This window comes from Petromyzon marinus, chromosome 18 (genome assembly GCF_048934315.1).
Source record: "Petromyzon marinus isolate PM22_M1 ecotype Great Lakes invasive population chromosome 18, UKy_Petmar_22M1.pri1.0, whole genome shotgun sequence".
NCBI lineage: Eukaryota > Metazoa > Chordata > Hyperoartia > Petromyzontiformes > Petromyzontidae > Petromyzon > Petromyzon marinus.
The window spans coordinates 8381321-8397920 of NC_133684.1; the positions used below are offsets into that span (position 1 = coordinate 8381321).

Genomic DNA, 16600 nt, shown 5'->3' on the forward strand with positions numbered 1-16600 from the left:
CACTTTTGTCATCTGGCCACATGGCCAGCCTACTCTAGACCAATTCTTCGACCACATCAATTCCATACACCCAGCCATCAGATTTACCATGGAAGTCGAAAAAGATGGCAAGCTACCTTGTTTTGATGTCCTAATAAAAAAAAGAGACCTGATGGTTCAATGAGCCACTCTGTCTACAGGAAAGCTACCCATACGGATGCTTACCTGAAACCGGATTCCCACCACCATCCATCCAAGAAGAATTCCCTCATCAAGACTCTGCACCATAGAGCCCAATGCATATCCGACCAGGAACACATAGCCAGTGAACTCAAGCACGTACACCAAGCTCTTAAGGCTAATGGTTACTCCGACTACACAATCCGCAAAGCTATCACTCCAACCATGAAGAAGGAGCCTTTCAAAACCATCACTCTACCCTACATTGCGGGGATCACAAAAAATATCTCCAAAATCTTGAATAAACACAAGATCCAGGTCCGATTCAACACATTACATAAAATCCGTGATCTGGTTCCGTCTGTAAAAGATATGATTTCGGACATACAGTACCCTTGCGTCTACAAACTAAGTTTCCTCTGTGGTAGTAGTTACATTGGAGAAACCAAATGACATGTCTCGGACCGCATTCGTGAACACAAACAGACCTAAGACACGGTAGGACCAACACCTCGGCCGTGGCAGATCACTGTTATAATTCAGTAGGCTCACATGACATTGACTTTTCCAAGACAGAGGTGCTTTGCAAGCCATCTGGCTACCATGAGAGATTCGTTCATGAGGCTATCCACATATACAAACACAGAGACAATTTCAACCGAGAAGATTGATTCTGGTTTAGCAATCATTGGAAGGATTTGATCAACCATTTCGTGTAATAATTGATTGTTCACCCTTACGGTGGCTTTCAGACCGCATCCATTATTTTCGTCTCCCCTCTCCTCTTTTCCGAACTTAGATGGACTCGTCCATCTGAACAAACTGTCAAATCGCTCTCCGTGGTGCTAACGTTAAAAATAACCGCCACGTTTAAAAAAAAAATTATGTGGTTTTCACACCTGATGATGATTGCTTGTGTTGCAGTCGAAACGTCGTGAGAATTGTATTTTTTATATTTTTATTATTTTATTGTTTCCCTTCTATGTGACTTTACCGAAAGAACCAATAATATGAATCCCTGCAGTCACGAAAGCTTTAAATCAAAAATATATCTCACATTCTTTGGGTCTTTCGGTAAAGTAACGTAGATTGGTTAAAATAAAAAAATAAGGAAGAAACAAGAGTTGAGGACGATCGCTTGTGTTGTGGTCGAAACGTGGTAGTTTTTTGTTATTTTCTTTGATCCTATCTCCGTGCCTTTCCCGAAAGACCCAAATAATATGAATTCCTGCAGTCACGAAAGCTTTTAAGTCAACATATCTGACAATCATATTTATATATAACAATCACAGGTATGCCAATCACAGCTCTTTCAACCACGACCCTCCACAAATATCCAAATATCTCACAATCGCAGTTCTCCCGTTTCTCTCTCACGTCTCTCTCTATGCCTCTCCCGTCTCTCTCTCTCTCTCTCGTCTCTCTCCCGTCTCTCCCGTCTCTCACTCTCCCGTCTCTCTCACGCGTTAGCCCATATCCATGCATCATTCTGGCGCACATCTCAGGGGAGGGGGGGGGGTACGGTCGTACGCTAAGATGTGGTGGGCGTGGGGGGGGGGGGTGAAGGGGGTGGGGGTACGGCTATATCCCCGTCGTCCCACATCTCGCCAGTTACGCAAGCTTCTCACGCGCGTCTGCGGCACGCGCGGGGGACTCTCTCAGCCTCTCTCTTCCCCGGGTCACGTTCCCCAGCACCCCTCCCTCCGCCGTCCACAGACGAGCCCCTGCTGTTAATAAGGCGCTGGAGCGGCGGCCGTAATCTGCTTTCCGTCGGAAAGACGAAGGCGGATGAGGCGGGGGGGGGGGGTGAGGTTGAAAAGCGCCTTAGCGAGACGCGCGACGCTTTCGCTGACTCGACGCTCTGAGAGATCGTCTAGTGCGGTGGGGGATGGGGGGAGGTTGGAAGGGGAGGGGGTGACAAGGGGCGGGGGAGTGGGGGTCCGATAGCCCCAACCAGGGGGTTGGGCGGGTGATAGCCACAAACCCTGACCAAGCGAAGTGCGGCCTGATGGGATCTAGCGCCGTGGGTGGAGGCGGGAGAGGAATTATAATTCTAATCAGACGGGGGTGGGGGTGGGGGGGGACCTGTCGGAGTTTGAGACGCACGACCACAACAGATTTTGCTCCCAAAGGCGATTACGGTGGTCCGTGTCCTGTAGACATCTCGCCCCCGTTGTTGTTGTTGTTGTTGTGGTTATTAATCAATCACCATCGCCGCATCGGAGACGGCAGGAGGAGCCAAGTCCTATCTACTGCTGGGTGAAGACCTCCGCATCAAACCGCCGCCATCTGGTGTCGTTCAGTGGCCTCGCGGTGCAACCACCCAGCAGCAGACGGGTTCCATCGCTCCATCTCCGCGTGCCGCGTGTGTTCACACGGGATGCGTTCCGTTCCTCTTGCTGGCCGCCGCTCGTTCCTTAGTCCTCCTCACCACCACCACCATCCTCTCTCTCAGCAAATGCCGCGGCCCCCACTCGCATTCCTTAAGAGTCGCCGTGACGTCTCCAACTTGCGCTGCTTCCTCCGCCGCACGCGCTCCCCTTCTCTCTCTCTCTCTCGGTGCGATTCTAAGCACGCGCCTGCCCTACGCCGCTTTAACAACACGATTGAGCTTTTTGTTGTTGTTCCATTTTTTCCTTTGTCAGAGCAGATACTATACACTGATTAGACATATTGTGAATCTGTATTCTTAAACTATAATTCATCATCAAAGAATAGTTTGAAAGTCATTTTTTCTCAATCCACCTATGCATGAAATCTCCCCCAAGATTTTGAGACACGGCGAAGCACTCCTGCCTGAATACTAATTATAGCATTATTGATCATATTATCACAGTGTTGGTGGGGCGGCCCAATGGGCAGCATCGCCGAACTTGCAATCCAGAGGTATCCGATTCGATTCGATTAATGTTGAGATCCTGAACTCCCTTCATCTCTGCCCATCCAGCAGTACAAATGGGGAAACCGCAGTTAGTCTGCGGGCCGCATCTGGTGGGGTAAATTGTGGGTACTCAAACGTTTTAAAATCATCATTAAAGACAACCGGTCAACGGAGGAAAATTCTGCCAAAGATGTCCTCTCCAGAATGACTCTTGAGAGCTCCTCCCAGCGGGGGACCTTCCGACAGCAGTGGCGATGAGAAAGTAATTACGGAGCTGCACCTTTACCTGTTTTAATATTCACCTTAAGGTAAGGTCAGGAAGGGAACGAAGAGGTGGGATGATCATTTTCTGTCCTGGTGTTCCCCGTCGGCTACAGTTACGCAAGGGCGCCACGGTTCGCGAGATGTTAATTACCTCGCCTGGTATACATGAGCTCTCGAGTTCGACCCCGACCCTAACGCCTGTTGTATATTTGGAGTTTGCGGTGTCTATCTTCCCCGTGGTCGCGTGGATTTTTCTCCGGGTCCTCCAAGTTTTCCCCCTCCACATTTTGAATCGACGTCACGCGTTTAGAGTTTTTGCCTGCGATATATTTCCACGTGATACGCCGCTTCGTTGAGCAATCATTTGTGATATCCGGGTCACTTCTGAAAATTTCTATACAGCCCAGTGGGCCTTACCTGATAAAATAAACAAAAGTAATAGTTACATCTGGCCCTGGGAACAGCTAAAAGTGAACAACACCGAAGAGGAATGCATCCTGGTTTTAGATATTGATTCCTGGGATTCGCCTTCAGCACGGCTCTCTGTGTCTCGATCGGGAGGCAACGTTCGCTAAGGGGGGAGGAAGAAATTGCTGCTGGGAATGAATGAATGAATGAACAGCGGGGTGGGGTTGGGGCGGTTTGGCGGATGTCACGCGCCTTGTTAGGAAAGTAATTTTGAGACCCTTGTCAGAAGAAAAAAAAAAACCCCAAAAAACCCCGTGTCGAATTGCAACACGCCTCGGGGATGCAGGCGTCCTGGCGTGAGTTATTCAATGTCATAGCACACCTGTCGGGTCAGAGGCCTGCCAAATGCGGAGTTGTTATTGCAGACACGCGCACACCGCAACGTCTCGCCGACGTCTTGGTGCGTGCGCTCCAGACGCGCGCTGCTCGCGTGCGGCGATCAAATTCTGCCCCGCGAATTTAAAGAAGTCGCGACGAGCATCCCACGCTGAAGTGGGAGATGGTGGGTGGGCTAACGCCTTCATGGGAAGCCTTCATCCAGCAGTGGAATGATCGTGGCTGATGATGATGATGACGATGTAATAAGGGACGACTCACGAGGAAGGTGGTGTGGCGAGCACCCACGCCTTAGTCTCGCAGTGTTAATGTTCACATATGACGCTGCGTCCTCATTTGAGGCTGAGCAGACCTAACCGTGGTGGGAACAGAGCGGCTATAATAATCACGCGTCCTTGATGTCGTGCGTGGCTGGGAGTTGAACCCACGCTAGTGGCAAACATACAGAGGTAAAGATCGTCCCCCCCCCCCCATATCCTTAACAGACGCTTGGGGCAAGTGCTTCTAGCGAGCACCTATGAAAGCCGGAATCGAACACGAGGGGAGGGGGTGGGTGGCCAGAGCCACGCCCGGTCGCCTTTGTATCCCCAGGGCCGATTGTTAATATACCGCGCCAGATAATCATTTTGAGGCTGCCCCCCCCACCCCGCCACACACACACGCGAACCTTTCAACACAGAAACACTTTTACGAAGATGTCATGCAATACCTTACATATACTGTTGGGGCAAGTGCCCTTTAGTCGCATCTATCACTAAGACAAAGATCCCCCGTATAGCCTGTAACAGACTGTAGGGGCAAGTGCTTTTAGCGAGCACCTATGAAGGCCGGCACGGCACACGAGGCGGTGGGTGGCCAACACCACGCCTGGCCGCCTTTGTCTCCCTAAGTGGCGATGTTTACACACCCCCATTTGAGGCTGAGTCGACCTAGCTACACTGGGGGGGGGGGGGGGGTATTTGTATAATTGTCACCGGTGTTGGCCGTGAGCGGTAATCGAACTCGGGTCGCCGAGTTCGTAGCGCGGCGCATTATCCGCTACACTACCGCTCCCCAAACACCCGGACCCACATCCACACAGAAACACCTGCAGACCCGCGCACACACCCACGCAGAGAACGACGAATCCAAACAAAGACGCATGCTCATACATACACGCAGGCCACACACGTGCTCGCATACATACCTACAAGCGCACAAAGACACTTAGAGACACACACACACGTACCGATACACATACACACAGACACAAACACAGTGGTCTTCAGATACACAAACACACGTAGACCACACGCATACATGCACTGAACACACAGGCACACACACACACAGACGCTTGCAGAAGTACACACGCACACACAATACAAAGACACACGGGTTTACACGTATATACTTTTGTATAGACTCTAGGGACACGTGCTATTCGCGGGCACCAATTAAACCACACGCACATACAAATACCCCCCCGTATAGCTTTTGACAGAATGTTGGGGCAAGTGCTATTCGCGAGTAGCACCTATGAAGGCAGGCACGGCGCACGAGGGGGTGGGTGGTCATAACCATGACGCGGCCGCCTTTGTCTCCCCAGTAGGCACTCATTTAAGGCTGAGTCGACGTTGAGGAGGCTCAGAATAACGAGCGAGAATCGAAGTCGGTTCGCCGGGTTCGTATCGTAGTGCGCTAACCACTGCAATACCGCTCCCCATACACAAGATAAAGATTCCCCGTATAGTCTTTAATATACTCTTCGGGCGAGTCCTGTTACCAAGCACCTCATATACACATACAAAGGTACCCCGTATAGCCTTGACAGACTGTAACATTCGCAGACAGTAGGGGCAAGTGTTGTGAGCGAGCATCTATTAAGGCCAGCACTCGACACGAATGGGTGGTGGATGGCTAGCATCACGCCCGGCCGCCTTTGTCTCCGCAGTGGCGATGTTTACTACGCACCTCACCAGGTACTCATTTGAGACTGAGCCGATCTAGGGGGAGGCCCAGGACCGGTTCAGAATATAGTCACGGGTATTGGCCATGAGCGGGAATCGAATTCTTGTTGCCGGGTTCCCAGCGCAGTGCACCAACCGCTGCATAGTGCGCTAACCGCACAACAAAGACACCAAAGACAAAGACCCCCCGTATAGCCTCACCAGACTCTTGGGGCAAGTGCTGTTCACGAGCACCTATGAAAGCCGACACGGCACGCGAGGGGGTCGGTGGCCAGGACCACGCCAGGCCGCCTTTGTCTCCCTAGTGACAATTTTGTTTTTTACCCATCGCACCAAGCACTAATTCTGAGGCTGAGCTGACCTAGGGGAGGCCCATGACCGGTTGAGATAATCGCTTCGCGCAACACAACACACCCGGCCTGCGCTCAACGCACGAAGGCAACCGCGGACGCGCTCGACTCGACCCAAAAGCGACCCCGGCAGAAACACGCACGCGCACTTGCGCGTGCGCGCGCACGCGCGCGCAACGGAACGCGCACCCGCAACGAGGACCCGGCGCACGCGGAGGCGTCGCCGCGCCCATTGGCCACGACGAGACGGCGACAGACGCCTCGACCCCGCGCGCCCTCACCTGCTTGGTGAGCTTCTGGACGTTGGCTCTGAAGCCGCTCTGCGAGCTGCTCTCGGACACGCTGAAGTGGTCCGAGCTCGTGGACGAGCGCTTGGACGTCGACTCGCCGCCTAGCCCCACGAAAGTGTTGTCCGCCGGCAGCTCCTGGATCACGTTCTGGTTCTTGGACAGCGGCGGCGTGTGCGCGTGCGGAGACACGGCCATCTGGGGCGACGTGGAGCGGTAGTGCTTCGCCAGGTCCGGGCTGTCGCTCGTGCGGTCGGGCCTGAAGGTGTTGTGCCTCGGGATGGTGCGGCAGTCCACCTCCAGCTCCTCCAGGGTCTCGTTGATGGTCTGGTAGGTCGGGTCGTCCGACTTGGGCTCCTCGATGGTCACGATGCTGTAGGGCGCCGTCTTCACCTGGCTCTGTTGCTGCTGCTGCTTTTTCTTCCGCTTCTTCTTGCGATTCTTGCTCTGCTTGTCCTGCTGGCTTGGCGACAGCCAATTCTCGTTCTCCTTGCTGCGACACACGCCGCTCTTCATCCTGTTGCCGCGGCAGCGCAGGAAGAGCACCACCACGATGACCAGGATGATGACGATCATCGCCCCCGCCACCATGGCGATGATGGTCGTGTAGCGGTTGATGTCCGACTGGGTCAGGCCGTCGCCGATCACGTCCACGTCCAGGGGCAACTTGAGGCTCTTGGTGATGAGCTCCTGCACGTAGGACGCGTTGCCCACCGTCTCGTTCACGAACAGGTTCACGAGCACGATGCTGTAGAGCGACTCGGGGAAGCCGGCGTCGTTCACCCTCACCACGAGCCTGTGCAGCCCCTGGTGAGCGGGCAGCAGCTTCTGCGTGAGCGTGATGTTGCCCGTCGCCTGGTCGATGGCGAACAGGTTGAAGGGGTTTCCTCCCACCACGCTGTACGACAGCTCCGCGTTCTCGCCCGAGTCGATGTCCGTTGCCATCACCTCGGCCACCGAGGTGCCCGGCGAGGTGGACGGCGTCACGAGGCGGTATGAGGCGTTGGAGGGTGGCAGCAGCACCGTGGGCGCGTTGTCGTTGATGTCCATGATGTGGATGGTCACCTTGGCCAGCGAGGTCTTGGGCGGCTCTCCGGCGTCCACGGCCTGCACCTGGAACGTGTAGGAGGGCTTCTGCTCCCTGTCGAAAGAGATGTTGGACTGGATCATGCCCGTCACCGGGTTGATGGTGAAGATGTCGCTGTTGCCCACCAGCGAGAAGGTGACCAGGGCGTTCTTTCCCTCGTCCGCGTCCGTCACGCTGATGACGCCCACCGTGCCGAAGCGCGGCAGGTTCTCGGAGAGGAAGAAATTGAACTCTTTGTTGTTGAACTTGGGCGGGTTGTCGTTCTGGTCGAGCACACGGATGACCACCGTGGCGTTGCCGTGCATGGAGGGTGCGCCGTTGTCCCTGGCGATCACGGAGAAGCGGTACAGGTTCCTCTCCTCCCTGTCCAGGGGCTCGGCCACGGACAGCACCCCCGTGGTAGGGTTCAACCTGAAGGCGGGCGGCGCGTCGGGCCCCAGGTAGTAGTGCATCTGCGCGTTCTTGCCGCTGTCCCTGTCGCCCGCGGCCAGCGTGACGATCTGCGCGCCGGGCGCGTTGTTCTCGTAGGCCGTGGCCTCCACCACGCCCGGGCTGAACACGGGCGGGTTGTCGTTCTCGTCCCGCAGCCGCACCACCACCGTCGCCGTGCTCGACATGCGCGGCGAGCCCAAGTCGGTGGCGACGAGACGCACGCTGTACTCGTTCTTCGTCTCGAAGTCGAGCAGGGCCGAGGTCTCGAGCAGGAACTGGTTCTCGTGGTTCTGGTAGGCGGGCTTCAGCTGGAAGGGAACGTCGCCCTCGATGCGGCACGTGACGCGGCCGTTCTGCTCCAGGTCGGGGTCGCTCACCTCGATGAGGGCGATGGGCGTGTTGGGAGGAGCCGCCTCCGTCAGGTGGATGACGCCGTCCACGGGCGAGATGATGTCGTGCACCGCCACGGAGGGCGCGTTGTCGTTCACGTCGGCCACGGACACGGTGACCGTGGCGGTGGCCGGCACGGGGTTGGGGCCTCGGTCCGTGGCCAGCACGACGAGACGGTAGAGCGCGGTGTCTTCTCGGTCGAGGGGCCCGCGCACCGTGATCACGCCCGTCAGGTTGTCCAGCTGGAAGAGGCGACGCGCCGGCGCCGACACGCGGCCGCTGTACGAGTACGTCACCTCGGCGTTCGAGCCCAGGTCCGCGTCGGTGGCGCGCAGTTGGATGACCGGGGTGCCGATGGGGGTGTTCTCCGGGATTTTCACCTCGATCTGCGACTGCTCGAACACGGGGTGGTTGTCGTTCACGTCCGTGACGGTCACGCGCAGGATGGCAGTGCTGGAGCGCGGCGGGTCTCCCCCGTCCTCCGCCTTCAGCTTCATCTCGTACACCTCCTTGCGCTCGCGGTCCAGGCTGCCGCGGATGAGCAGCTGCGGCGATTTCTCCCCGTCGGCACCCTCTATCACCTCGAGCGTGAAGGCGTTGCCCGTGTCGGTGAGCGCGTACCGCTGGATGCCGTTGAGTCCGGCGTCCGGGTCGCCGGCGGCCTGCAGCGAGAACCGCGTGCCCACGGGCATGTTCTCGGCGATGGTGAGGTTGATGACGGGCGACGGGAAGCTGGGCACGTTGTCGTTGATGTCCTCCACGAGGATCTTCACCTTGATGAGCCTGAAGTACTGGTTCGGCAGCACGACCACCTGCACCTCGTGGTAGCAGCCGGCCTCCTCGTCCGCCACGTCGGGGCACAGCTGCTCACGGTCGATGCGCGTCGCCGTCGTGAACAGCTCCCCGGTGTCGTTGCGCACGCGCACGAGCGGCGAGCCCTCGTACTTGGAAACTATCTTGTAGGTGAGGCCAGGCCCCAGGGCGCGCAGGTTCAGATCCCGTGCCAGGTTCCCGATCAGCTTGTTCGCGGGAAGCTCCTCGAACACGCGGTAATTTACTTCATCGGCGCGTCCAGGCACCAGGGACAGCAGCAAAAGCAGCAGCATCAGCAGCGGCGGCGGCGGCGGCCGCAGCCGCTCGCTCGTGGGTTCCCTCATCCCCACGCGCTCTTCACCTGCACCCTGGCCCCCGCCAGCGACAACAGCACGACAAACGACAGAGACGATCGTTGGCGCTCGAGGGGATCGGCAGGATCAAAGGAGGCCCACCCCATCCACTGCCGCGTCTGTGTGTGCGTGAGACCAGTCAAAGTTTGTTTAGTGAGACTCAGGCTCCGTGAGACTGAGCCTCCGTGAGACTGAGCCTCCGTGAGACTGAGCCTCCGTGAGACTGAGCCTCCGTGAGACTGAGCCTCCGTGAGGCTCTGCAGCAACAGCGGCGGCGGCGTCACAGCCAGCCAGCACGAAAGCGCCACCGCACTCGGCACGGGGTCGCTCACTCATCTCATTACGCCCGACTCTCGTGTGCCCACACGCAACATCGCCACACCCAACATCAACACACTCAACATCAACACACTCAACGTCAACACACTCGACGTCAACACACTCAACATCAACACACTGAACATCAACACACTCAACATCAACACACGCAACATCGCCACACTCAACATCAGCACACTCAACATCAACACACTCAACATCAGAACACTCAACATCGGAACACTTACAATCAACACACTCAACATCAACACACTCAACATCGGCATACTCAACATCAGCACACTCAACATCAACACACTCAACATCAACACACTCAACATCAACACACTTGACATCAACACACTCAACATCAACATACTCAACATCAACACACTCAACATCAACACACCCAACATCAACATACTCAACATCAACACACTGAACATCAACACACTCAACATCAACACACTCAACATCAACACACTCAACATTGCCACACTCAACATCAGCACACTCAACATCAACACACTCAACATCAACACACTTGACATCAACACACTTGACATCAACACACTTGACATCAACACACTCAACATCAACATACTCAACATCAACACACTCAACATCAACACACCCAACATCAACATACTCAACATCAACACACTGAACATCAACACACTCAACATCAACACACTCAACATCAACACACTCAACATTGCCACACTCAACATCAGCACACTCAACATCAACACACTCAACATCAACACACTTGACATCAACACACTTGACATCAACACACTCAACATCAACATACTCAACATCAACACACTCAACATCAACACACCCAACATCAGCATACTCAACATCAACACACTGAACATCAACACACTCAACATCAACACACTCAACATCAACACACTCAACATCGCCACACTCAACATCAACACACCCAACATCAGCAGATTAACATCAACACACTCAACATCAACACACTCAACATCGCCACACGCAACATCAACACACGCAACATCAACACACCCAACGTCAACACACTCAACATCGCCACACTCAACATCAACACACTCAACATCAACACACTCAACATCAACACACTCAACATCAACACACTCAACATCAACACACTCAACATCAACACACTGAACATCAACACACTCAACATCAACACACTCAACATCAACACACTCAACATCAGCACACTCAACATCAACACACTCAACATCGCCACACTCAACATCAACACACTCAACATCAACACACCAAACATCAGCAGATTAACATCAACACACTCAACATCAACACACTCAACATCAACACACTCAACATCAACACACTCAACACACTCAACATCAGCAATGCCCCTAACTTTAAACGCGCACCAAAACACATCGTGTGCCGGCGAAAGCCCCTAGTTGAATACCGGAGTGTAATTGCTTTTCATTTGCTTTGATTGTGTTCGCTTCTAAATAGATTACAGAATCCATTTCTCTTTTCGCGATTTGTTTCATTTTGTGTCTACTCTCCTCTTGTTCTCGTTGTGATCCAGGGCATTCCCTTTGACAAAGCGACGTCTATTCTCAATGAGCCCTAACCTGGTTAAAAGTAACACGGGGGCTTTTTTTTCAAGTGATATACAGAATAACACTGAAGACGCACGTAGAATTGATCGCTTACCCGGGCTGGGAAAGTCAGAGTTTTATGGGCCGGAACGCTGAGTCGGAGTGTGAAGGTTTTACGTACTGTTGTGTTGTTGTTCTGCCGTGTGAGAGTGTGTGTGTGCTGTGCGTGTCGTTGGGAGTGGTAGCGTAGCGGTTGGCGCGCTGCGCTATGAACCTTGCGGCAACGACATCGATGCCCGCTCACGGCCACCAACACCAAGTGGTCCATTATTTGAACCGGTCCTTTGGCCCTCCCCTAGGTCGACTCAGCCTCAAATTAGCACCTGGCTCACTGTGTGAACGTCGCCGCTATGGAGCCAAAGGCGGCCGTGCGTGTGCCGTTACCGGCCTTCAGAGGCGCTCGCAAAAAGCACTTGCCCCAACAGTCTATTCAGGCTATACGGGGGGAAGCGTTGCCTTTGTGTTGTGTGTCACGCAATGCAATGCCGCTGACGGTCTCACGCCGCGCCTCTCGCGCCTTGCCCCCCGTCGCCGCATCGAATTCGCGAGCCCGACGACGTCGATTCTTACCCGCACGGCCATAAAACGCTTCGCTCAAGTAATCTCGCGGAGCGGGGCAAAAAAAACGTGTAACAATGCAATTAGGAGGCGATTCAGCGCGTGCCAAAAGCAGCACGTTCTGACGGCTTACGACACCTACCCACCCCACCCACCTCGCTCGCCGCCGCCCCCCCCCGCCCCCCCTCTCGTACAGCCCGCAGCCAGCACCCCCTCCCAGTTACCCCACCTCTGCTCCCGCGGACGGAACCCATTGAGATGTGAACGCGGCGCGGTCACGTTCTGCGCGTTCGCCAGCAGAAAGTGAAGCGACCCCCCCGCCCGCCCCCGCACGCAGCACCACCTGCCTGTCATCTCTCTCGTTCCGCGTTTGCTCGGTGGGCTTTGTTGAGAACCCCCCCACCCACCCCCCACCTAATCCCGTGCACGCTTCGTTTACGCCGCAGCCGTGAAAGTAACTTAAGTTGTTTTATCTTTATTTATTGATTCACGTTTCCACGCGAGAGAAGGACGAGCGGCCGATTTACGCGGAGACTGAACGAGCAAAGGGATACTTTAGTGGTGGTGGTGGTTGTAGTTATTGCAGCAACTGTGATTACGAAGCCAGGAGGGTAAGGCGGCGGATGAAGAACAGAGGCGGAGGATGAAACTCGCTTCCACTGCTAGCGTAACAACTGAATTGGACAAACAACATTGTGGCTGGCTCTTCCGTCAGCAAAGAGCGATGCCATAAAAAAGGGGCAAATGAAAGAGGAGGAGGAGTGCGCAGTAGTCGCGTGAGGCTGCTGTGCTAAGCCCCCCGTGAGCTGTCAAACGTCATTACACGCTGCGCAAAACGTCCGCAAACCCCATTCAAACGGAATTCATGGGTGCTGTAAGTGCCGTGCATTGAAAGTGGGGGAAGGGGGGACACGGGGATGTTTTATTTTTCTTTCTCTGTCTCTTTCTCGCCCGTCCTGCTGCCAAATGGTGCTTTTTTTCTCTCCTGCCAACATCAATTTCACGTATTGCTGCACGTGCGTGTGTGTGCTGTGTGTGTGGGGGGGCGGTGGTTATAGCGGTTAGCGCGCTACGCTATGAACCCGGCGACCCGAGTTCGATTCCCGATCACGGCCAATACCAGTGATGGTTATCTGAACCGGTCCTGGGCCATCCCCTAGGTCGACTCAGCCTCTAATGAGCACCTGGTGCGGTGTGTGAACATCGCCACTAGGGAGACAAAACCGGTCGGGAGTGGTGCTGGCCACCCACCCCCCTCGTGTACCGTTCCAACCTGCATAGGTGCTCGATAACAGCATTTGCCCCAACAGTCTGTTAAGGCTATAGGAACGATCTTTTTCTATGTGTGTGGTGTGTGTGTGTGCGGGTGCATGTGGTGTGTACGCGTGTGCGCATTTCTGCGGGTGCGTGTGGTGTGTGCACGTGTGCGTGTGCGCATGTGTGCGGATGCGTGCGGATGCGCGTGGTGTGTGTGCTCGCAAAGCAAGAGCAGTCAACAAGGGTCGGACCCTTCTCCTTACCTTTAATCCAAAGGTACTGGGCGCTTCTCAACGTCGCGAGTCGCCGAGCAGGAAGAATGGGCATAACATGCGTCGGCGGGGTGCTTTCACTTTGCAGGGAACAGACCGCACACCACAAGACACTTGTTTGGTTGTACGGGAGACCAGGCGAGGGCGATCCTTCAAAAGTCAGCTGAGGCAAGCCGAGCGGGCGAGCTCTCGAGCGCGGACGTCTATCGCTGCGATTGAGCTTTCACCCTTCGTCTCGCTTTCCAACAGCCCACGGCTCTCTCCGACGCTCTCCTTTTTTATTGTTTCCCGCTGATCTTGGTATTGCTCAGTTCCCGCGAGCGGGATTCAATCCCAGCAACCCGCTACCGATCCAGTCGCGTCGAAAGCGCTGGCTCAGCTCGCCGCAACCTGATGTGCGATGATGATGACGACGATGATGATGATTATTAGTATTACGACGATGTTGATGCTGATGATGTTGCTGCTGATGGTGATGTCTTTCACGAGGAGCGCCTTCCCATCGCTGCGCGACTCCCCGCCGCGTCAAGCAAAAGGGGGGGTCCCACGGCGCTCTCCCCGGCCGTAGCGTGCCGGGCAGGACGCTCCCTCCTCTCCCGGTGCGCTGTCCCACGGTGGAGGGGGGGGGGGGAGCGAAGGGGATGGGGGTGGTTGAGAAGCCGAAGCTATCCCTCGCCGGTCTTGCTACTCGCACCCCGTCTCTTCTCGCTGTCTTCTTGAAAATCGCGCTCTCTCTCCCCCTCGCCCAGAACGGAGAGCGGAGGTGAGAGAGAGAGAGAGCGAGCACACACACAGGGGTTAAACGCGACGATGTGTGTGTGTGCGCGCGCGCTACGCGCGCGAATCGATGCTGCTCTCTCGAGGCGGCGAGCTCAGCTCTCTGCCGAGCTCATCTCGGACCGTGCATCTCACACGCGCCTCCCTGTGTCTCTCTCTCTCTCCGCGTGTCTCCCTCCCTCCCCCTTGCTCCTCCCTCCCTCTCTGTGTCTGTCTGCCCGCCCCCTGCCTCTGCTCCCTCCTCCTTCTCTAGTTAGTGCAGGAGCGCACGACGCCGCGCCTCTGCCGCCGACCCGAGCCGATCTGAATACAGATGAGACATTTCGCCGCGTTTTTTCTCTCTCTCTCTCTCCCCTCTAATCGCCATCCCTCCCCTCCCTCTATCCATCCCTCCTCCCTCCCCGTGTGAGCCCGCGCGCTCCCTCTCCCTCCAGCTGCCAGCAATAGGCGTTGCGACATCACGTCATCAACAAGTCGCGACAAATAATGTGGTCCAGTCTGCCTCGACAGCGGAGACCATTATGAGACCATTCATGCGTGCCCCCCCCCCCCCACCTCTCTTCCATCCATCTTCCATCACTCCCCACACTCCATCTTACGGCATACCTCTCTCTGTAGACCGAGGAATGGATTAGTGGGAGGGAAGGGGGGGGGGGTACGGGTGGGGTGGTGGTGATGGGGGGGGGGACAACCGCCCCCCACCTGGACCCCATGTGTCTGCTACACAAGCCGCGACAACGTAGCGCACCAACTTGAAAAAAAGTCGCGCTAATCTCTCGATCGCTCTGTCGCCCGCGAGCTCAAAGCCCTCCCAAACGCGCGCTGCCACCGATGCTGCAGTAGCCGTGAGATACTCGTCTCGCTGAAACCGCTGCGCCGCACGGAGACACAACGAGGACATTAACTCAGAGCCGATGAAGGGGAAATACGGAGGCGGCGGCGGCGGCGGAACGAGAAAACGCGAGAGCGTCGCTGTTTAATTGTGCGTCAAAGTTTTGCGTCAGGCCACGAATTAAAGCGACGCGTTTCGCTCCTTATCTCGAGTCCGGGTCGGGCGCTGTTCGCTTCGATGTTGCTGGCTCCGTCTCGCGAGTGTGGCGATGAAAACCCTCCAATAATTATGCGCTTATCGCGGACGGCTCGATACTTTAAAAACAAAATTAAACAAAATTTTAGCCGCGCTTTCTCAATTATATGAGAACGCCTGTTGAGAAACTGTCGTGTAACGGCGGAATAATACATCTGCAGCGAGCGCGAGGTTTTATATTGGTCGCATTGCCGTCTCTCCACGCAGTGTGGTGTTCAGGCTTTCACCGAGTGACACTCTGCTGCCCTTTTAAGGAAGCGAACATCATCATCACCAGCAGCAGCACCAGCAGGAAGTCTAACATCATCATCATCACCACCAGCAGCACCAGCAGGAAGTCTAACATCATCATCATCACCACCAGCAGCACCAGCAGGAAGTCTAACATCATCATCATCACCACCAGCAGCACAAGCAGAAAGTCTAACATCATCATCATCACCATCAGCAGCACCAGCAGGAAGTCTAACATCATCATCACCACCACCAGCAGCACCAGCAGGAAGTCTAACATCATCATCATCATCAGCAGCACCAGCAGGAAGTCTAACATCATCACTACCACCAGCAGCACCAGCAGCATCACTGCGAGGAGTAGACCACGTGCGTCTGGCGCGCGCGCGAGAGATGTAAATGCTGCGCGGAAATTACGAGCGGCAGACTTTTGCAAATGAGCATCGAGACTTGGAACAAAGAATCTTTGGTGTCACTGCTGCCGGCTTTCAGACTTGTATGAGGAAAATAATAATACTGCTGCTGCTACGAATAGCTTGAGTAAATAATGCACGGTATTTTGTTGACCCACTTTGCTGCGGATGAAGGGTTGTTCCACGCCGTGTCTGTAATTACGCGGGTTGTTGGACCATACATCACCGCCCTGGTCAATGCAGGTTGCGATGGGGGAGTGGCGGCATTCACTAAACTT

General features: G+C 55.2%; 1 protein-coding gene across 3 annotated transcripts in view; it reads right to left on the minus strand.

Moving 5' to 3' along the window:
- PCDH9 (protocadherin 9) overlaps positions 1-14797 on the minus strand; it is a 134570-nt gene extending 119773 nt beyond the window's left edge. For 2 of the 3 annotated variants that reach the window (XM_032956295.2, XM_032956294.2), the window contains exons 1-2: positions 13803-14797; positions 6689-9784 (exon numbers count right to left, since the gene is read on the minus strand). In XM_032956295.2, the coding sequence (XP_032812186.2) occupies positions 6689-9760 (3072 nt within the window). In that variant the 5' untranslated portion in view covers positions 9761-9784; positions 13803-14797. The remainder of the gene's footprint in view (positions 1-6688; positions 9785-13802) is intronic. The other variant, XM_032956296.2, reaches the window with a different exon arrangement.
- Positions 14798-16600: the final 1803 nt, after the last annotated feature.